The 23,803-nt window shown below is 39.4% G+C and overlaps 2 protein-coding genes across 5 annotated transcripts in view; both read right to left on the bottom strand.

The window, feature by feature from the left end:
- LOC135499486 (uncharacterized) overlaps positions 1-19,095 on the bottom strand; it is a 33,351-nt gene extending 14,256 nt beyond the window's left edge. Inside the window, exons 1-2 of one of the 4 annotated variants that reach the window (XM_064790254.1) lie at positions 18,868-19,095; positions 9,601-9,712 (exon numbers count right to left, since the gene is read on the bottom strand). In XM_064790254.1, coding sequence (XP_064646324.1) covers positions 9,601-9,675 — 75 coding nt within the window. In that variant the 5' untranslated portion in view covers positions 9,676-9,712; positions 18,868-19,095. Of the gene's footprint in view, positions 1-7,372; positions 8,122-9,600; positions 9,819-12,447; positions 12,673-18,867 lie in introns of those variants that run through there. The other 3 variants (XM_064790256.1, XM_064790255.1, XM_064790253.1) reach the window with 3 other exon arrangements.
- Positions 19,096-21,241: 2,146 nt separating this feature from the next.
- On the bottom strand, positions 21,242-23,461 carry LOC135500032 (uncharacterized). Its single transcript, XM_064791195.1, has 3 exons — positions 23,401-23,461; positions 22,566-22,788; positions 21,242-21,626 (listed from the first exon to the last, which is right to left on the bottom strand). Exons 1-3 carry the CDS (start codon positions 23,426-23,428, stop codon positions 21,422-21,424), a joined length of 456 nt encoding a protein of 151 aa, XP_064647265.1. The 5' UTR covers positions 23,429-23,461; the 3' UTR covers positions 21,242-21,421.
- Positions 23,462-23,803: the final 342 nt, after the last annotated feature.

Here is a 23,803-nt window from a genome sequence, read left to right as displayed (position 1 = left end):
TTAAAAGCGATTTGTTTCGAGGAATATGTACGCCTAGGCCTAGCTGTTTTTATTCTGGGCTAAGTATATACATACACCGAGTCTTCTACGAAGGAATACCCTCAACTTATATTTCATTATTCTAACCCTCACATTTTGAGGTCAAACAAGGTGTGACAGGGTCACAAGGTGTTGATATTGGACATGTTTCTGACTACTTTCAGAAAGAGTGTATGTCACTTTATTATTTTAACTCTGCATCACAGGGGTCGACAAACATATTGGTTCATGAGTCATATTGGGCCTATTTTGATCTTGAACCCTTCCCCTCCCAACTGCCCTATCATCCGACTAAACTAAAGAGAGATTGTTGCTTCTGCAACACTAACAAACAAGCGATTTCTGTTGCTGCAACCTGCAATGTAGCCAAGATGTTGTCAAGTTACATCACAGTTCACAGTGACAGAAATCTCTTATTTGGGGAGGACTGTGGCCAACCACATCATAACAAACTGATCAATATTATGAAATAAATCTACACTTTAAAGCTTATTTTAGAATCAGACACAGTATTCCTTTTAATGCCATTGTGATTGTTCTATGAATAGGGGAGAACTGAAGATATCAATACAAGCGTGGTCTCTGACGTCGTCTGCTCTTTACCTTATGTCTCTACATGTTAATGTTTCGATTGAAAGAATCACGCACGCATTATAAAATCCTAGCAATCATTATAACAGCTGAAATATTTCTTAAGATCTAACAACGAACAGACTTCGGATTCAAATAAATCTTCTTTTTTTTCTTAAAACCAAAAACAAACATCACCACCAGAAAGTTTTTTAACCTTTTTTAACGATTGATGTTTTTCAAATCTTTTTTGAATTAATCCCACCACCGACCCTTACTTAAAATCACATAATGACAAATTTGAACCTTTTGACAAATTTACCTCTAAAAGCGGATTTCATTAATTCACAAAGGGGCTGATAATCCTTGATTTTTGTTAGCCATGTCATGAAAGAAAAACAAGTCTTAGATTTAAATGGTTGAAGTAGTCGCTTCTGTGTAGTGTATCTATAACGTGCCAAGATTTGGGGAGGAATACATTTGGGCGGTGGGTGTCCCTTTGGTGTCATAAATCTGAACAGCTCCTCACATCAATTATACCTGATAATTCATACTCTGACTATTAGTATTGTATCATGGTTAATCAATAACTAAAGCATACTCTCACTGACACCGCACTTAAAATGGGTATCAAAGCAAATTAATAATTTAAAACTTTAGAATGAATAATTAAACTGCTGTGTAATGATTCTACATGTATATACATGTACATCTCATAATCGAGGTATATGTGTATTATAGATATCCATTTAGGTGTTTTGAAGGGACTGATATATAGAGTTGGGAACTTGCACTTGAATTGATATGAAATATTGTAGTTTTTCTGCACCACCCTGTAATAGATGGTTTTTAATTGAGGGTTGCTTCCATCAGTAATGTGAAAATCGATTTGGACTCATTTCGGACTTAACTTCTCCAGCAAAATAGCTTGGAATTTTGACGCATTAAACCACGCCACCATGACAACCAAGGTATCCCATGATCCCACATCCGTCAGAATACGAGTCGCGTTCATTTCTGTATGTTTCATATAATTGTACGATTTAATTTTGTTGCTGCAGCAAAAGAAACCAAGAGCAGCCATTTTGTCTTTTATGCTTGTGTATTGATTTTGCTCACATTACTGAGATAATGACTTTCTGCAGTTTGGACCATGAGCTTAAATAGCTTGTGGCAAACCAACTGGCCACATCAGAAAAACCTACCAACAGGACTAGACCTTCCATTCATGAGGAGGAGGCCCTTACAACCAGGCCACCAAATCTCTCTCTACATCTGATTCAAAGAGAAGTGATTTTCTCAAAGGTCACAAGGGGTCTGCCTTTATGGGGCATCAAAACCCATAATGTTAATCAAACTACGACAATAGTTACATATTACCAGTCTGGATACCGCCATCACAAAAAGAATACGTCAGACTTTGAACCGAATCCACGCCCTCAGAAGTGACAGGAACTAACTCTACTTTCGAACAAAAACAATATTCGTCTCCAATTATCATGGATGATTTGAGGCTAACCACACCCTCTTCGCCTCACCAGTCTCCACGATATTGCTAAAATTGGACATATTGATTGGGCTATTAACGATATTCATAGCAGTGTACCGCCATCAAAGTCCATTCATTCATTACAGTCTTTGAGCAATTCCAGATTCTGCCGGCACAGTACAGCCAATTAACCCTTTGCCAGCTGGAGAATCAGGAGAGATAATGGTGCCCAATATGGTACCTGGTACCTGATGTACAGTGGAACGTCTCCAAGCTGATACCTCTGTTTACAGGACAACCTCTCCAGCGAGGATACTGGTTTTGGTCCCATGCTGATCATTTCTATTCAATATGACCTCTGTAACTAAATAAGGACACCTCTCAATGAAGAACAGCATTTCTCAGTCCACAGTGTGTCCCTATGGGTTATAGTTCTAATTTATAGAATATTACTTTCTATTGTGATTATTTTTGAATTTGCCACAAAGACATGACTTCACCATTATCTTGTTGTCATAAATTAAAGAATAACGAGCACTTCATCAAGTTTGAGGTAACTGTTCAGAATCAACAGGATCAAAGCATATGGCTTGAAAATGAAACTCGCATACTGCAGCAAGTTTGTCAAAACGCTGAATTGAAGAATACTGCCTTGATCAGTCCATAGGAATGGTCCACGGAGTCGAAGATTTTCCTCATTGGGATGTTTACTCAGATTCAGTCATCGACTCTCAAACTCAACAGATGAGAATGATTCAGTTCAATTCAACACATTATGCTGAAGTCGATCTTGACAAAAGCATGACTCAATCATCATCACTGCACTACTGATAGGAAGTTTTAGGTCCTCGAATAAGCAACAGTGGGTGGTGCAACACATGCAGATCAATAATAGACCTTCATGATTTGCATAGTCATACACCAGCAAAGAGTGCCGCCCACACCCCCAACCCCGGCACCATTTTTGCTGAAATATTGGTGACACAGATAAAATTGAATGCGACGTTGATCCCCCCACAGACCACATATCCCACAAATAGTCAGCTCAGAAGAGAACCGTATTATTATTGGAATATCGGGACTAATTATTGGAAATCGAGACAAAATGATAGCACAGCGCTATACTATGATTGATCCTGGAATTTTGGTTGTCATAATTTGTTCAGCATGGGATTGCGAGATTTGGATCAGATAATTTCTTGAACTGTTTTGTGGTTTGAATGCTAAAAGGGCAACTCTTGAAGGGCTACGTGACCTGGTCTGGTTCTCGGGTCATGCAATGACAACTAATTTTCACACTTGTGACCTTTGGCAAGCTCCCTAACTTTTGCCGGCACTGGCCCTCGATGACCTCAGGCAAATCAACTGTCTGTTTGTTAACAAGCAACAGGTTCTTTTTCTTGAACTGAATAAAAACTTTTTTTAAATCGGCATATCTCATATCAGCATGACCTCAATCCCTTACTGACAAAAAAATCCTTAGTGCAAGGATGAAATTATTCACAGAAATATTCCCAAAATACGAAGACAAAATGCAAGATATCATCAAGTATATACATACCTGATGTCAATAGGTTCTCCTCTCTAATATCAATGAAGATGTCTACATCAATTTTACCATGGGAAGAAATTCATTTTTGAATCTATTAGGTGTTTGAAAACACAAAGACAGTGCCAACCAAAGCATGTACCTCACTCGTCTACAAACATGTGACAATAGTACAAAAATTCCTCAGAGGTGTAAGATGTTGGGAATGAACATTTTAGAAGTGCTTAAAGACGTTTTTTATCTTGTGCTTTCTGAGAAAATTGACCTATAGCGTAACAGTGGTGATGTGAAGGTATATTTTTGTCATTTGGGACAAATTGATGTGTCCTTAAGCAAGTTGTCTCACCCTAGCTGCCTCATCCCATATAAAATGTTCAAGAAAGCATACACAATGACATTTTAACTAGGGGGAACTGCTGATATTAAGGCACCAAGCATACTCCTGTCTGTGAACCCCGGTAAACTTGTAATCCTGCAGTCCCCTGCGGGACAGTTCAACAAGATCATTGACTTACGATTTAGACGCCATGAATAAACCTTTAAAGCTCTCAGAACAATTTGGCATTTTTCGTGCTAAGACCTATCAATTGGCTAAAAAAATTATGCTACGATTTTAATGACTTGAGGGGGGCACCCACCCTATATCCCTCCCGAGATCCGCTTCTGCAACTGCAGGATGGCAATAGAAGTAAAGTGATTCACCAAAGATCACAAACCTTAAAATCTGATGAAATGACATGAAATACTTACAGGTTTCCACTTTACTTCCACGGAACTGAATTTAACCACCTATGACCATGCAGGAAAGGTTAGGTGTAGAAAATACACCATAATATTAGCCCGTCTTGTGCTGTGTTAGACGAACTGTGTCACGTTTGTTAAATACTGATGTGTCCTGCACAGGGGGTCTTATTGGGTAGGCCCTCCTGTATATGCATTTACCCTTGTTGAGTGTGAAAACCCCCAGGGAACGACTCTGGCTGAGTGGAAAGTAATGTTAAAGGGGAACTCAGCTGAACAAATCAGTTAAGAGAAGTGAAGCACTTATCTTGTGTCAGCATTTGACAAAATTGCCTGCTAGGATTTGGGAAGGGGCCTTTATTGCGGGATGTCAGGATGTGTATTCCCCTTCCCTTCTTATTAGTTGTTAAGAATACAGTGAATAGCTTGGCCGGGCGTGAAAAACATGATTGTGAGCAATATCAAGTACGTGTAGCAAAATGAGAGTCAGGCCTGTAGGCTTCATGTGTGATAGACAACTTTAAAAGGGTGTGAACACATCCCTTTCGTTAGGTCTTCCAGGAAATTTGAGGTTAATGGGCCAAATTTGATTATATTCTGCAAGTTGGGTACATTTTCATCTCGAAGGTGGCATGTCGTGAATTCTCAGAGAGGGGAGGGGGGAACTTCTTCAAATTCTCAAATTTCGTGAACTTTTAACAAATGCGGTGAACTTTTCAAATACCACATCTAAGATCAAGATCAAGATCACTCTCAGCATTGTTCAGATCAACAGACACAAGTGTCCATCGTGGTGGTCATGAATAGGAAAACAATTCCAACTATCGTCGTCATCATTCATCATCATCATCATCATCATCACAGCATCATATCACTTGTTTGATTTTTTCACAAAAGAGAACTCTCATAACAGATTTAACTCAATTTTAGTATCGCATTCTATTGCAAATACTTTATTGTATAGACTATCATTAACAACTTTGATGAGAAATGACATTTAAAATCTTTTTAGTCTAAATAAAGGACCCCAATTGAAAATGTCAGTACTTACACGAAAGCACAAAGTGCTTCATCAGTATAGATCCTGTTATATATCCACTCAAAATGGGAAAACACATGTTCTAAGCTCTACCAACACCTCTCTCAAACTGTGCGACACTGCTGCAGCAATTCTGAAGTCCCTCGCCCTCAACATATCTTCATCAATCGTCAATAACTGCATGTAGAGTTAATGCTTCCATTGTGTATGTTAATACATACAGGAAAACCGTGCATATTGATTGATTGATTTTGGAATAATTCATAGGTGTGTGTCTGAACGGGAGAGATTTGTTTTTGAAACGTGCTGACACCTTGTGACAAGATGTAGAACTATATGCATGACGAAGACATAAGTAGAGCGACAAGTGGTGACACTTGGTGATTCGATGAAGAATTACAACCTGTTTTGGGTAATTTGCAGGGCAGTCGACATTTCCCCCCCCCCCCCCCCCCCCCGAGTCTCCTTCACAGGCCTAGCCTCGGCCAGCAGTGCCACTTGGTCAGCACATCAGGTGCAGCGTCTAGCCCAATGAAGAGAAGGAGAAGAGCCTGAGCCTAAGCCAGTGCCGATATGTTCACAGTGGCATGCGCATCTAGCCACCCAACCGATTGACTTTTTCAAAAGCAAAACTAGAATTCAAACAAAACTGATGCACCTTCTCTCAGAAATACCTGAACAACGGAACATGACATATCAGTATTTCGATGTTCTGGTATATATCTTTAGCCTCGTCAAAGATTTGCCCTTTTGAAAATTTCACCTTAACATCTCTTCATGTTGTTATGATGTAAAAACGCCTGGCCCGTTAGCTCAACAAGGGACCCTTCAAACTTTATGACAGCGATAACTACTGAACTACCTTGAACAAATCTTCCATGAAATTTCACAAAGGCTTTAGCGCTAAGGCGTTGTTGACAAAGTATCATCATATTGTGATTAATGTGTTTATTTGTGTGAATTCATGTGTCTATTGGACACTTTGATGTCCACTGTGAACTTTTGACTTATGGAGTGAATGAGAAACATGAAAGCTAATGTTCCCAAATGAGTTTACATATCGACGATTTATCACAGATTTTAGGAATTATCGTAATCAAGGAAAGAATAATCCTACTTGTCATAATCTATGAGATGTCTATTACTGTAAACCATGAAATTTTCATTTTTTTAACGATTTTCACAAATGCATCATCACACCCAATCTTAAAAAGCACGAAAATGTCAACTTTTAACATGCATTGACCACTAAATATTGACATCAATAGAAAATTTAGACTGCCTCCTGGCAAGGAAAAATAGTTTGGAATTAGGTGGAAATTGCCGGCTTTTGCCGACAATTTCCAGTCGAATTTCGCAGGGGTGGGTCCAATTCTGATATTGTGGACAAAAAGCAAATTTCGACCAGATAAAGTTCTGATCTGGTCTAAATACACAGGGTCCACACTGTAAAGTGTAAACTCCTCGACAATTAGCATCCATTCGCATTCTCTACTGAAAGTTCATTTCAGATCAGAACAGATCTTGTCATTGAAAGGCCTGTTCTCATTTCATAATCTGTTTACTCAGGGCACAACATCTCAGAGTTCCACGCCAACTAAGGTGATAAAAATCTCAATGGCCAATATTAATCATTACATGAATAGAAACCGGAGGTGAAAAGTCAAATCCAGTCAAAGGATGATTAAGTGTAGTTTTCAGACAGTTTGGATGGCATAGCCCAGCATGTGCCAGAACAGATAGTGCCAAATCTTCTCACTAGGTTGTCACATGTGACAGTCTTGGCCAAAAAAGATACAATATTAGGGTAATATTTACCTTATGGTCCTGTGGAGGGGGGGAGGGATGACAGGACACCAAAATACATTCTTTGGAGACCTCCAGGGGGCTGTTGGCCCCACCTTAACCTTGCCTAATTTGCCCCTTTAAACAAGTGATTACTTACTTTTTTCACCCTGCTAAAAGATGGCGCCCTATCCAATTGTGAAGGCATTGTCTTAAAGAAGTCCAGATCCCTCATCTTCAGAGCTGGTTCGATTCCATCAATCATGTCTATAAGAACAGACCGACTCTCAAAACCAGAGGAGACTGCTGTGTGGTCATATAATGTTTTTGACCTTTCAAATATTGATTAAAGCGTAAAATTTTATCCACGGTGTGAAAATCACAGAAGATTTTGTGCCTGAGTCGTCATGCAGTCTAAGCAACATGGATTGCTGCGTCTTCTCCAAAGAAAATTTGTGACCCCAATTTAGGTCTATTCACTCAAATATAAGTATTTACTCCAGCCGGTTGCAGCTATATCACAGGTGCCAAGCATAGGAGTACATCAGCATCTAAAAGCATGAAATAGCAAAGACCAGCACTCCATGGACTACACACTTAACTTTGTTTCTTCCGAACGAGATTATCGCCAAATAAAATAGTCCTGAAAACACGTCTAGTGTCTTTAATATATAACACTATCACAAATTCAAAAATGAAACTAACTTCACCAAATTTAAGATCGATGCTCAAAGTTGGCAAATAATGCAACAAATGTATCCTCAACAAATCCTATGATGAAATTCGTAAGAATATGTATGATGAAATAGCTTATTTTCATCAAAAACTCAAATCGTGAAATTTTATCTCCGATATATAGCTATTAGCCTGGGGCTATGAGTTGACACCCAGATGATGTTTGACTGACTGAGTCCATTTTACTCGACTTACTGCCATAAATGTCACGTAGGCCTACAACGAATTCGTACAATACCTAGAAATTTGAATATAAATGGGCAAGATATACTGTTAACAGGATTAAAGGTTTCGTTTGAAATGTTTCCAATTTGGTATAGGTGGATTTAAGGTTTTCACTCCCACTGATATTGAAGGCGGAATTAGCCCTCGGTAATTGTCATTATAATCGGCGTGACCGAATATCGAGGCGATACTTTTACATAAGGTTCAGCTGCTGATGCTTTGAAAGTAAAAAGATAGGACATCATTTCCAAGGAAGGAAAATGAAAAAGCCTTCTAAAGAAAACCTGGAGTGCAAACCAAAATGGAAGAGCTACACCCACCAAAACAGAATTTAAATTTGAAAGCTCCTTCTGGTGAAGGGCCTAGATCATCGACTGTTATGCTCGGAAGCACGTTTTGAAGTGACGTCCGGCTTTAGGAGAAGTCATGTCTGAGTGTACTATGACCATAAAAGACGTCGTTAGTCGCCAACTTACAATGATTTATTAGAAAAATTTAGTGGAGATCATGACTCTATATAATGTTTTCAGATTTAGCTATGGCCCCCTTGGAGAATTTCCAGAAAGACATACTGTTAACTGCCAAAATTTCAAGCCTTGTGATTTTTAAGGTTTGCAAAAGCATCTGAAATTTGTTGAATTATGAATTTTATTTTGGCGGACTTCAATGCTTTGTTCACTTTTCCTAATCAACTGGTTTTTCTTCTTGACAGCCTCTTGATGTCTGTCCATGATAGATATTTTGCAGTTGAAAGCCAGAATTCTGTTTCAGATAGATACATTTACCTTTGAATGCCAGAGTTTACAATGATTCATCGCAGATCGAGACTTTATAAAATGATAAATTTTAACCATCGTAATGCAAATAGTCCACTTTCAAGGGATCAAGGATTCTCCCAGGGAGTGTTCACCAAGAACACTGCACCGTCATAACCCCGGAAGGGAATTTCAAAATAAAAGCACTAAATTTCCATTAAAACAATAAGTGAATGTCCTGATCGTTTGAATCTGTCTGTATTGTTAAATCAGGCAAGCTAATTTTAAGGAACTGACTAATTTGAACCCTTTTTTTTCACACAAACAAATAAAAGGGTTCATCTTGTATTTCAAGCCAAAGTTCTTTTTTTTTGTCAAAATGTTTCCAAGTCACATCCTGGTGCATATCTGAATCAGACATCCAGGCCTTTGCCAAGGAAATGCCTTTCAAACTCCTGCACTAAAGTAATCTTCTCTCAAATGACTAAAAGATGTTGGTCATATAATATCCCCCCCCCCCCCCCCATGGCTTGCACTCTGGAAGTCAGCAGGTCAAATATCCAAATTGACCTACTTAAAAGTTTACCGTGGTCACCCGACCTACTAAGTGTACCTTTGGCACAGCTAATTTACATATACTAGGCCCCCAAAACACTAAAGCAAGAAAAGTTACCTTTTGGTTAATGAATATTACATCCTCATCAGGAACCCTCAAGTCTTCTCCGTGATTGGCCTCTGTGGTTGCCATAGCTACCAGAACGTAAACACCATCATCTGCCCATTATCTGCATAGAATCAAATAGAAAAATAATAAGTAATGAAAAGACTATTTTAAAGAATTATGTCCGAAATGTAGCAACAACTATCACTCTAATCAGAAATTACCACACTTATAGTCTGTACATGTCATATGTGAGCTCTGAACCTGAATTAGGCCTATATACTGTCAATTTTTACCAAGAAAACTTCTGAGAACAGGATACACAAACCATGGAAGATTTTATTTTTGATCAATGCCATTGATGTCTACCAAAAGTGATCTAATGCTTTGGTAAATGTAACGAATTAAAGGGAGACTACACAAACCAGAGCCAATTGGGCCAGATATAGTTACACGAAGTCACCAAAAGGTGTCTCAAATATACCATAATCTGTCATCAGAGTCCTTTATAATCACGACTAAAGAATCTTGTAATCATATAAAGGCATCTCTTTCAGAGGAACATGAACAATAGGATCAGATACTGTAAGGATGTGATTGAAAGTTATGGTACAATAATGTTGTCTGAACACACTTCTATACAGTTTGGTCTTGGTAGAATTTGTTTGGTCAATTCTCATACAGTGGAACCTCCCTTGGTGGACACCTCCCCATTAAGTACCATCTCTATTAAGGACACTGCATTTGGTCCCAAATTGGTCATTCCAATCTATTGAATTTGAACTCGGTAATCAAGACACCTCTAAATCAAACATGTGACCCGTTAATAGAGACGTTCTACTGGATTTGCAAATGTGGCCCCATTTGACCATGCAACATTAAAGAAGGAATCAGGAGTAGTTAGCACTACTCGGCTGGCAATAGCAACAGATGAGAGAGAAGGAGGGGTAGGGGTGTTGTACCAGAAGTTCATATGACTTGTAGCACACATAGCCATAGGTGTATTTGAAATCATGTCACAACTGACTTGTCCTCAGCTCTTTGGAGACCTCCTTGACTGTGCCTTTTCCCGTGTTCAGCCATGTGCAGTCATATAAGTCAACATTTGTGCATATACGGTAAACTTGAAAAAAAATTGTGCAGAAAAATGTCCACAGAAAGTTGTCACGAACAGTAATACGAACAGTTCGGCATTTTAAATGCAGTTTTTTGTTTGCTTGATCTGCCAAGTAAAAAATATGAAGGCAAGGAAGACTTAGTGGATAAAGGATATGAAAGTGTAACACGTGACGCTAAGAAAATATTGAGCCAAGAGCATGTAAGCTGACTTCGCTCATTATTGGCTGTTTTAACATTTGGACTATTGGCCGGTTCCCTCCTACAGGTTCCCTCCAACAGGAGGAAACCTACATTGTTGAAGAAAGTAACCCTCTCCATCACTCGAGCAAACCAGGACAGTCAGGGAATCACACTCAGAACCTCAGAGGCGACAGGCCCCCGTGATACCATTGGACGACTACGACAGCTTTGGCTTGGGCATGCTTCCTTTTGTTAAAGGAGTGCACAGCCTCGTGTCAAGATGAACTGCATGTAGAATTGGGCTGTAAAAATATGCAATAAACCGCCTAAGGTTAAGACTTTCATCTCGAAACCACTAATGATGACAGAAGTCACTCCCGGTTATAAAGGGGTCTGAACTGCTGTTAAATGAGGCGATTTTAAGGATCAATTAAATGTCAAACTTCAAAAGGGTTTGTTGGTCCCCACAGATGAATTAAAGAGATTTTAAGTGATTGGCGTTACAATCATTTCTGGTCATCACTCAGGGCATTGTCGGCAGGCGATAGGGTAAGTAATCTTGTCAAGTTGTGCATTGTAGAGCACCTCTCTTGAAGGCTTGAACAACTTTGAAAATAAGCGAAGGGTACTCAGGGGGCAATGACAGGTTTGAGGAAGTGCAGCCCTTCTTTCTGAGAACGCATCCCTCCACCGCAAAGTCAATCAATGAGTCGTTGAACACTCCTGAAAGATGTGATGGACGTTGACTTCAAAATCAGGTCTGTGGGTATTCTCTTTTAAGGACAACCTCTCTTTTGGGTACACTAGTTATGGTCCCAAATTGGTTGTTTCTATCCAATTCGACCTCTCTAATCAGGACAGCTTTCTTTTAAGGACAGCACTTGTCCGTCCTGAGAGAGTCCTAATAGGAGACGTTTTACTGCACATTATACCAAATACAACAACAAATCCCGTCATGCAGGAAAGATGAATAAGAACAACTGACCTAGTGCCAGGGGGGCTCAACCACACTGACTGGCATGACAATAGTGTTTTATGTTTGCACTTGTAAACTACCGACCAGTGATCTGTTTAAACTGAGGACATGACAACGTAAATGCTAAGATATGTGGACCCACTTGGTGACTTGAGGTTATAAGACTGAATTGAACCATCAAATATTTCAGGTTCATTCCCAAAGGAATGGACCAGTGAATAAATCATATGAAACGAATTTAAATTTAAAAACTGTCCTCGACTTGTTACAACTGCCGCAGTTGATAAAAGGTCCTGAATAGAAATTGAGATGCAATCAAAGAGGTTGAAATAGGCTAGAGCTAGCTACATAGTATCACCACAATATGGCCACGATATCCAAAAACTTTCAGAAGCCCTGGCACCATAACCTTTACAGCAATTGCAATGACACACCTACCATGATGGCCAAATTTGACAAAAACCTCAATGTACTGTGTGATATCCCCAACTTTCGAAATCACTGGCATGGCCACAGTTCATTGAATACTAGATGATATCCACAGATTTTATACTTATACTATACCACTGAAAGATTATCACTACCTCATCACAGCATCATCAGGGTAATCCTATTTTATCAAAAATGAAAGCACATCCAATTGAATTGACTCTTCACACTCCAGCACTCAACCTGTGTGATATCCCGAACTTTCTAAAGCATTGGTACCACATCACAATGTCGCACATGAATACATTACCACTGCCTCAGTTGAATAGACAGTATGAGTTCTGCAAAGAAAAAACACCACCTACCACCTGATCGTTATAGTTTGCCAAGGCAACCAAACCCTGGTAATGATATTGATATTGGATGGTCACAGTATATTGACCACTGTCAGAACAAAAGTCAGTGCTGTGGTTTATTACTATACTGCACACTGACAGGAGCTCTGGGAATTCAGGACCAACATCACTAATCAGGTTGTTTTTATTGGTGGTAATTTTCATCGTTCCTGCCAATGGCCTCAATGCAAGGCAGGACAGAATAAGTTATAGAAGACACCGACAGGGGTCTTTTCTATCTCACTATGGTTTCTTACAATGGCTCTGTACACCTTTGGATGTTTTGCCCCTGTAGCAAGTAGGCAGAATGATGCTTTCAGTGTTTTTTCACTAAAAGAACACAACTCGACAACAACAGTGATAAGAATTATGATGATATTTGTGTAGCAGCTTTTCAAAACCTGATCAAGGCACAAAGCCACAAAGTGATCCGGAAACAACAGACTATTGAGGCGGTCAATGTCTGGAGAAAGTTTCACATGCTGGGGAGACCATTCCACAGCGCAGGATTAGAGCACAGGATGAGATACCACATCTCCAAAACCTGTCGTACGGAAAGTTGGATAAGCTTACCTATGTTCAAGTATTACTCCTGATGAGATCGCAAATGCGTTTTAGTCCATAACACAACACTAACATTTCATCCAGCCCTGGAGCAAATACGATAAAAAGACCAAATCCACTTCTAATATTAGTAAATGGAATATCAGACTATGCATTAAATCCTTTGGTAAATAGACATTTGCAGCAAATATGGGAAGTGGGTTGTATGTTTGGCCATACACTGCACCACCATAGCTGAGAGATATTGCTTTGAAATTGTGAAGTATATTGTATATAGATTGACGGCAAGGCAAAGAAAGCTTTTCATACGAGAATGTTTTTTACCTTCCATCAAGTCCATGTAAGATGGATGACACTGTGCAACATGTAACAGCACTGTTTTTGTACAATATGGAGATGAATTAGTTTCGTTAAAAGATGAGTGCTGAGTTAATGCTGATACCCACACTGATGATTCTTACATTCTAAGTTTGATTTCCCAAAAGACCACATCAAGCTATAAGAAATGAGATAAAATCTTCACCTTTTTTGAGAGATTGTTGGACAAATAAGGGCCAATGTGTGTATGATGGCTTCAAATCAGTCCAAAGAAGATTAACTTGACAAGACATAGCTACAAAAGGTCAAGCTTAAGCAAATCCAAAGTCAAAATAAATGCCTAAATAGACCATCATTAAGCTGGTTAAAATTTCACGCCAAATTGTTCATCTTTCAAAACAAACTTTACACCAGACGAATTAAAGGTTGACTGGAAAGATAATTGATCATGTGGACATTGTAAATGAGGCATACCAAAGCCTAGTGGATTTAACTTGCATTGCCCTATTCGTGACCAAAAAGGACTAAATGCCAACTAATTGGCCATGGGCAACCCACTCCATTCTCATTCCCTCCTCATGCAGCATATCCATTTGATCCTTTTTAGCCAGGGCTAAGGTTCCCTAGGAGGACTTTAGCAGTCCTAGAGCACTTCTGAGCGCACTGTAGCAAGGTCACCTAGAATATTAGCAGCCCTGCAGCAGTTCTGAGTGCACTATAGCCACGACTAAGTTCCCCTTGGAGAACATTTAGCTAGACATGAAGTTCTGATCCAACTGCAGCCAGGTCTAATATAAATCATTCCCATTTGACAAGCCAAGGGATTCATACCCGCTTTCTCTCGATCAGGAGTTTGCCACCCTAGACCACTTTGTCAACACCTTGAGCTGAAGCTTAAACACCAGCTGATCTTCACATTGAATAACCGGCGGGAAGCCAAGTCTAGTCTAGTCATCTTGAATACATCAGATCATTCAAAATGTTTGGAACATATCCATAGACATGTGAAGAAATCACAAAGAGCTGTAAAAACCTGTCAATCATATATATTTCGAAATTTTTTCAAAAAAGATGTGACATAATTTGTTGGGATTCCCAAGACAAGTGTAAACAGACGGTTGGTTGAGGCATGCGGTTCATTTTCAACGATTCCAATCCTCTCAATAGTAGAGGCCTACCCCAAGTTTATTAAAAAAACTGAACTTGAAATTTGAAACTTTCTAATTGTGTAAAGATGTCCTGAATATAAATTTCAATGACTGATACATGTGAATGTCAAGTTACAGCATATTTAGTCAGGGTGTTCGGGAACTGCTAAACTGGGTAGGCCTATGGACCTATTTTGGACAGCCTCGAGCAAAATGTCCAAGTCATAAGTTTCTTGTTTCACCGATTGATGACTGTTGAATGTTAAGGTGAGGGCCCAAAATATGCTCATGATCGTGTATATTGCCATTCAGCATGCCCAATTTGGATAGACAATTGGCTGCTGATACCGATATGTCCAATGGCATCATGTTGTGGCCTGGCTTTTGTGTAGACTTTGTGGTCTTAGGTCGGTAAAGCTAGGGTATAATTACATATACTATGATATAGACTATTTATCATATAGCTTAGTTATTGTATTATTCATTACAATGGACTGAAAAGTTATAGTGTCATACAGTGGGAACCAAATGTGTGATTTATGGTCCCTAAGACATTCCTATCATTTACAGAAGTGTGAAAATAAGTCACACTTTAGTGCATAACTTTGCAAATTATTGACTTCTATAAGCAGATATAAGGAATATGATGGCATATTTATCGATCATATTCTACAGGCCTTCATGGTTCTGTCCATAGGTACAACTAACTTGCTACAACACCACATTCTGCATCGACGGCCTGAGCACTTCAGATCCACTGTCCCTCAAAAAGCCTTATACGAGTCATCATGATTCCCTTTCCACACAGAAAATTACAAGGCCAGGTTTAGCCAGGGCAGGGCCCTCCAATATATCAGGGATAAGTGTGTTTTTCATGCAGATATTAGACAAATAATGGTGAAAAGTAGTCAGTGCTATGCCCACTCCATGACCAAAATCCTAGATACCGCTCCACATTAAAATACATTAAATAAGGGGTGGGGGCGGTTGTAATTTAAGTTGCCCAATAATATCTGCATTAATTAGACAGTCGGTACTTTTGGTAGTTTTTTTGTAAAATTCCTGAATTGGCTTTATCCAAATCAACATGTTTGAAATATCTTCATGCAATCGCAATAGTTTACCACCCCAAATCATCGGCTAATCAACTCAATTGTAAAAAATACCAGACAAATCACATCAAATTCGACTGATTATGCATTGTCAATAAGGCCTATGACACTTCCGCCAAGCCTATTGTCAAAATTTCATATCCATAAGTTCAGACAGTGCACACAAAAATACCCTGCAGGTATTTTCAAAATTCTATGGTCAATAATTGAAATACATTAATAGATATGATCTTTCTGCATCTCAGAATATCTCAATAAGAATTTACATGTCCGCCTAGTTAACCCATCTAGTGCCCGAGTGCTTAGGAGATGGCAATTTGCACTGTCCAACAGCTAGCAAACAGGATTGTATGTAACGGGATTAATGCATCCTCAGGGGTGTCGCTAGCTTTTTAATCTTGGGGGGGGGGCAAAATGACACTTTCAAAATCACGGTCAAAAACACATTTTTTCTGGTGGAGCATTTGCCCCCCTGCTAGCTGAGCTTGTACTTCATGAGGTTTTTTGGCCAATAGCTTCAGTTCCCAATGAAGAGTGGCCCCTACCGCCACAAGGCCAAAGAAATAGTCACACCAAGACCCCTGATTTCTTGCCAATTTTTTTCAATACCAAAACACGGTATAATTTTTCTCTCACTGATTATGTTGTTGTGCCCCTGACCAGCCACGAAACCATGCCCGAGACTTTATCGTGCCCAATTTACGAAAAACTAAAACTTTACCGGCGCACTGTTGTGTTAATTTATAACCCCACAATTTGTACCATTGTATTTAAATACCTCAAATTTACATTTGGTGGATAAATATTTTCCAAGCGATTTGTACACCTGCGTTTATTTGGGACTAAAGATCAATACCTTTAGTGTTAATCATTGACCATATATCAAAGATTAAATGGTATGGCTGCTGTTTTTGGCTTAATTTAATTGGATTTATGTCAAATATATTTTTAGCTGTCAAAATATTTTTAAAAGGAAGGTTTCTCAAGGGCCGGAATGTTCTTTTTTGGGTATGATATTGCCTGGACCAACAAGAATAGTGACTATACCTAAACCCTTCTCGGGCTAGGAGCATTAGCCCCCCCCCACCCCACCCGCCTGCCCCCCTTCTGCTAGCTACACCCCTGGCTGCCTGGCCTGTATCATCAGACCAAGAGACCATGAGATGTACCCAGATCAATGGTGGTGGAGATTGGGGCGGAAAAATAAAGTTTTATTTCATTTCATTTCGTTTTTGAAAATTCTGGGTTGGAAAATCCAAGACCGTCCAAAAATAATATTTTTAAACTGTGGGTTTTGTAGGTGAGGCAACCTGAGCACCAACCAATAAAAAAAGTCGTGCCAGAACAATATTCACGATCCAGATTGAACCAGCATGATATAAAAATGCCTAATAGCATTGTAAAATCTGGAAGTTGATATTGAATCCACTTCAAATGTCAGACATGACAGTTGTCCTGCGATGTCACCGCCTTCACTTCAATACGCCGCCTAAACTTCACTTCTTTTCTTCGGCACACGTTTAATCTGCTTCCATCAAAACTTCTGTCAAATTTCTTTGTAGCATATCGACAGAACAAGCACGGAGAGTTCAAAAATATATCATATCTTTTGTCATGCTCTTTGTGACTGTCGATCAATGAATTATGTGTTCCGTGTTTGGATGAATTTGTATCAATATCTTTCAAGTGAAATCGAGGTCAAGTTTGATGATTATAGTTTTTATATGAAGGGAAAAAATTGTTATAAAAACATTTCAATTGATGTGATCATTTCTATGGGTTGTTTACCATCATAAATTATTGTAGCTTTATGTGGGCAAAGCCCTAAACCTTCTCTGAAGTCAAACAACTATTGCTAGCTGTTATCAGTGAATCTGTGGGGTAGTGTTTAGGATTCTGGACTCATAACTCAAAGGTCATGGTCTCTCGCTCGATCCACAAACTGATTCACTGTCCTTGAGCAATACACTTAATCCTGGAGTTACTGACACTGGTTTGAAGGATCACATGTTGCACAGTATGAGTTCACCTTGGGGTCCCCTGAAAAGTTTCAGGAGAACCCAAGGTGGTGAGATCACAAATGTTGTCCAAACGGCACAAAATCTGCGACCTGTTATTTTTTAATACGGCACCAGCTCCATTTAATTTTTTCATAGCTATAATCCCATCAACTAAGCGTTGGTTTTGGTGTCATTAAATGCGAAATATTGAGTAATCTTTGCCAACGAAAGAAACGCTACATGGCTGAAAGGTTTCATTGGGCAATGTTACATTGGAAATATAGTTGGAATATTTTACCCTCGGAAAGTTAAAAGCATTTTAAAAGTTAAACCAACAATACGACTATTTAGTCTTGTGATGCAGAGTTTTACACCTGTATTTCATTTGAAAATATTTATTCCTTGGAAAGGTAATTTCTGACCTAGTCAAGGAAATTCTGTGTGAAATATGAAATTAAAACTAAAATATTGAGTTATGAAGATCAAGTTATAGGCTTTTTAGCACCACAAATTATACTTGACTTTGATCCGGCCATCACACTTAAAAATATTGGTGCCCGTGTTCTTTTTAAAGAATGAGCACTTAAATTAACCTGTAGTGTTGGTATGTGTGCAGTTCTTTCAAGACAGAGTATATATATGAAGTATGTAAATGAGAACTCCTCTGAACCCCTAGCAGTAATTAGTCTCTTTAGTTTCAAGTTTGGGGTATAGTCAGATATGAACAATGGTAGAGGTTGTTTGACCTTAGACCTGCAGGCCTATCCTGGGACCTTAAGAAAAGACGGACGACCTAAGCGTTTTATCCAGTACCTACTTATACCTCAGTTAGGCATATATGTCAATGCATGTGACCTGCCCAAAGTCTCGCCCAACAGCGGGGCTTGTACTAGCCTCCAGACCTGGTCAGGAGAACAAAGCAACTCCTGTTTTATTATGATTTAAGTCTTTGCTGATGAGTACATCAAGAAGCATACTGAGGGCATTGGGCTGAACTCGCATCACAAAAGCACAAACATGAAAATATACATAACTTACCATTTAAACTCATCTTTCCATCCTGTCATCTAAAAACAAATCGAAATACTCCATCTGCATCCAAGACTTGAAACAAAAGGGGTAAAAAAACTGGACACAAATCTAAAACATCTGCATCACGATACGAAAATCTCGATTCATGCTGTCAAAGTTTTGATATCCAACACGCGCGTGATTATATCCCAAACGAAGCGTTTAACGTAGTGACAATGTCCGTCTACAGCACAAATCGTTCTGACACGGTAGGCGACTGACCTGATACCGCAGGACGCTTGACTGGTTAAAAGCTCAAAAGTGTATTTGGGATTAATTATACTAATAATACCTTGCATAGGCCTGTGCAGATCAATACATGGCTTTGTTCAAGTTAGCTTGAAGCAGACTCTTAGTCTCAGCTTGACTTGACAGATATAGGCGATACATTTTCTACACACGTTGTACACATTTGTTTGTTCTACATACTGATATTACAGTCTTGGTTTAATGGACTGGGCTCCTTAGGGAAACCCCACCTAAATGAAAATTAAACCTAGCAGTGTCCGATTTTCTCACTTCGTTCCTCAGATTTTTTAAAGGCCTACAGCTAGAAATTATGATTTAAGCATTTTTATTCACCGTCATAAGCCACTAAGCATGAAAAGAATTAGAATTTATAATTACCGTTCATTGATTTCAAACATTATAAAATTACATTAAAACCACAAAAATTAGGGGGTAATAAAGTAGTTTCCCTTTGTGAGCCCCATATCCAAATATTGAGTTGTACTGGGCCTGTGGTGAGTAAGACCGAGGCCATATCGACAATATCATATTTCAACTGATCATTCAACCACTTTTAAAAATACTATTTAAATACCACATAAGCAATCATCTAGACAGTGATTTGTGGGAGAGCAGTGAACAATAAAAATACAATAATAGTTTTGAAGAAGATTGGCATTTTAAAGGCCTGGTGCGTTGGTTTAAGATTTGAAATTGAATCTGAGATTTTACTGTTCAATTAATGTAAATACACCTAGAGCTATTGAACTATTAAAACACAAGGCCCGAGTCTCGTGACGAATCTCCACATACACATTCCATATTTGGAAACACAAAACGACATGAACCAATATCTTCTACAAAAGGAGGCCCATTAGAAGAAATAAGACAAGATAGGTACCTAATTCCACACTTGAAAATATCATGCGATCCAACTGTTTGTGTTGAGGGCATTTTGGACCACAGCAACTGAACAATGATGGTACGATTTCTCTTTTTACCGACTCCCAAGTTCTTCAACGAATTCCTGCCCCACTTTTTAAGCAGTAAAGGAAGGTAAAGGAAGAGCAAGGAACCTTATGAAACCCACACCAGTTCGTAGAGGTTCAAGATGTTAAACAACGCCATATCTTTATGCTGCCAGTGATGTAAAATGATATACATGACCACAGACTTGCACTGATACAGACTCGAAAAACATTTGTATTTCTTGTTCTAATCATTATTAGCATGCACTGAAGATTTCGTGACTTCAAATATGACGAGTATTTAAGGGATTTATGAGTGAAGCAAGTGCACTGGTGTAAGGTGAGACAGTTGCCCCCACACTTGTACTCAAGTATACCCAAATAACATGGGATGTTTCCTCATTTTCAAGTTGAGGGTGGCCCTTGAGGAAATGTCAAATGCATAAGAAAACATAAAAAGCAATGGAAATTTGGAAAAAAGCAGTAGTTGATTGACAGAGGGACCTTTGACAGGTCATTGTACTTTGAAAGAGTGGCGTAGTTGCGATTTGGAGAAGAAATAATCACCAGGTCTCCAACGAGAGGAGACCTTACATGGGCATAGCTAGCCGGGGCGGAGGGGTCAAGGGGGGCAAACACCATCCCCAGAAGTCACAAAAAACTTCTTTTTGACCGTGATTTTAGCCAAAAATTAGAATCTAGAGGAGAAAGGGCCTTTTTTTGATGTTCAGGGACAACAAAAATCACACCAAGTCCTCCCACCAATAGAAATAAATAAAACCTGCACTCTCGCTCAACCCGGCTACCGCAGTGCTGATTGTGCAGTTTTATTGTTAGGTCCATTTTGAGCCGACATATTTACCGTAAACGCACAGTGCATCTACGGCTATCTTTTATCCAATGACAGATATGTTGCTTTATGTCAAATACCCCCTGCCATTTCTACCACTTTGCCTGTGATAGCCATATAGAAAGTCACCCCCTGGGGTTAATTGCCACGCAGTTATCTTATCTTATCTTATAATTTTGATAGACATGACCTTTTGTAAATGTCACTTGCTACTGGCACACAGTCGGAAATACATGAATACACAACAGCACAATTGTGAAAAAATCCTTTATTGCCAAAAGTAGATGTCCCGAGTTGGATTATACATATCATACGAATGTCATTGCAGTCTGAAGTATGAGGCTACGCCTTTTGGCCTTCCTCCGAACTTTCAAAAGGTGGACAAAAGGCCGACCCAAGAAATGATTTGGGACATCGACATATTTGTCTGAACAGATTATTCCTGTGCATCAATCCAGAATGAAACCGCATGGGCCTATTTGCCTCCCTTCCACTTGAGATACGTGCGGCAGAACCTGCTGCACGTAGGCATGAATGGCCAAGGGGTGCACTCCTTGCGACACTGGCTTTCCTTGATACGATCCTCAATGCAGTCTGCCATACACTTTGCATTTAACCCGCACTTCATGACGCACGCCTTCATATGTTTGGGCTTGTTGAGGTATTTGACATCTCCTTCCCTGGAAGAATAACAGAGTAAAACATGTCAACCGTTTACGGAATTGTCCACATCGATACTCTCATCATCATCATCATCATCATCATCATCATCGTAATTACCAGTGTTGTAAACCTATTGGATTTTTGCTGGCATTATGGAAAATATACCTCTGTCCACCCATGAAGGATCTTTCACTTGCCCTGCCATAGGCACTCAAGCACAAGAAACCACAGATTGAACTCTCATCCGACAGACCTATGCTAATTTATCTCATCATGAGCCACTAATGGTTTTGCAGAGCCAGGAATCTTTTTCTTTTAAAGCCACGCTGGATCATCCAGAAATACAAACCTGGGTTGCCCTGGGATTGAACCCGGGCCCCGTTGTGTGGTAGCCAGCAGTGCTAACCCCTAGGCTATGAGGCTACTCTTAAAAAGAAACACATTATCCACATTCAAACTCCCATCATCATCATCAACAGCATCATCATCATCAGAACCAATAATAGTTTCAGCCAGAAAATGGACGAATAGCAGAAATCCATTAGCAAGAGCCCTATCCCTTTATGCTAGGAGCTACTATGACACAAATGATACTATCAAAATGTGTTAATCATGAGCATTCCAATGAAATCAACAAGTTTTGACAATTTTTACCTTTTTGGGAAATTTCTGTCTCCCAGTCAATCAAAACTCCATCAATAATTCATATGACAGTCAATGACATCTAGTGATTATACAATAAACAACCTTTCTGATTTCAATATGCTTAGGCAAAAGACATTGTGTGTGAGTTGAGCTTTACTGTTGCTAAACTATATATTTCACCAAGATCGAGTCATTGTAAGGCGAGAAAGTTGATTTGACTGTTGATTTGACAAGGAACATTTGTGAAAAAGATGTCTAAAACTTATTTTGATTAGCCAACTCATCCTGAACAGCTGGAGAATAGCGCTTACCAGATTTTCACAGACGCTCCGAGGTCCTCAAACGGGCTCAAGTAGGGTTGCTCTCGGTGGTCATCAACTTTCTGATCCAGCGATGCAAACAGCTTCTCCGCCTCTCCACCCCCAATTCTGTCTGCCACTGGAATTGCACCGATATCTTCGAAAAGACTCACTCCCAAGTTGCCGTATGGGTGCAAGTTGTGGGAGACAGCCCCATGGATCAACAGACCTAGAACTGAAAAAGTCACAACACGATATCGAAATCTTCTATCAAAAGGATGTGGCTTTTATCTGCCTTAACCTTCTTCTTGAGACCAGAAATCTGAATTAGCTCTACATCAAGTGACAAACAGATGGACTCTGAACATAATACGAGGGGAATAGCCTCTTTAGGTATGCCAGGGTACTGACATGACTGATGTCTGGATTCAGAAAGGACCCCCCTTGTCTAGTGAGGATTTGGGATGAGCGGTAGGTTGCATGGAGATTGGGCCGTGGCGGTCTATCAGGAATCGGGATAGGGTCTTTTTAAATCAGGAGTGTTACCCACCCCCCCCCCCCCTTAGAATCTGTTTTTATTTGAAACCTGGGGACATCATGACTGACTTTTCTCTATCTGTGCCCTCAGTGAGTAGGCCTTTCAAATCATATCATGCTGGCTCGGAACTGGGACATTATGAGCTCTATAAACAATAGTGGGCTGGTATCAAAGAAGACTTGCCTATTCTGCACTTATCCTTGGTTATGTAGGCCTATCAAGTAGCATAACTTTCAATTTATACTACTGTTCTCAATGGCTTTATCATTCAAGAGGTCAAGAAGTGAAAATCAAAGCTAGAATACGTACCTAAAATTACACACAGTATCCTCTTCATTCTTCTACAGACCTTGTCACTTTATTGTCAAATTTATTCGATTGATTTTCTGAATGAATCCACGTACATCAAAGTCAAAGATTTCCTCCCATGTATCGGCGGGTATTTGCCAAAATGTAAGAGGGACTTCAGCTGCGACAGGTGGTGTGGTTCACTTCATTTTGAGTTTACTTGGCACACCTAAGTAGCTGGTATTACATACATTATACTGGTAGATCACAGCCAACTTGGAATGGAACATGCACCACTATCGGATTAAGAAAGGCCACTTGTTTTTAATTATTGGTGCTCTCAGGTTTTAGCGATTTGAAAGAGAAAAAACAAATTCAGCTTTTTGAGACCATTATAAAGATATATCTTTGTTTGCAGAATAAC

This window comes from Lineus longissimus, chromosome 15, assembly GCF_910592395.1.
Source record: "Lineus longissimus chromosome 15, tnLinLong1.2, whole genome shotgun sequence".
Taxonomy (NCBI): Eukaryota; Metazoa; Nemertea; class Pilidiophora; order Heteronemertea; family Lineidae; genus Lineus; species Lineus longissimus.
The sequence above is the reverse complement of the archived record's forward strand: the minus strand, read 5'-3'. Positions and strand labels throughout refer to the sequence as shown.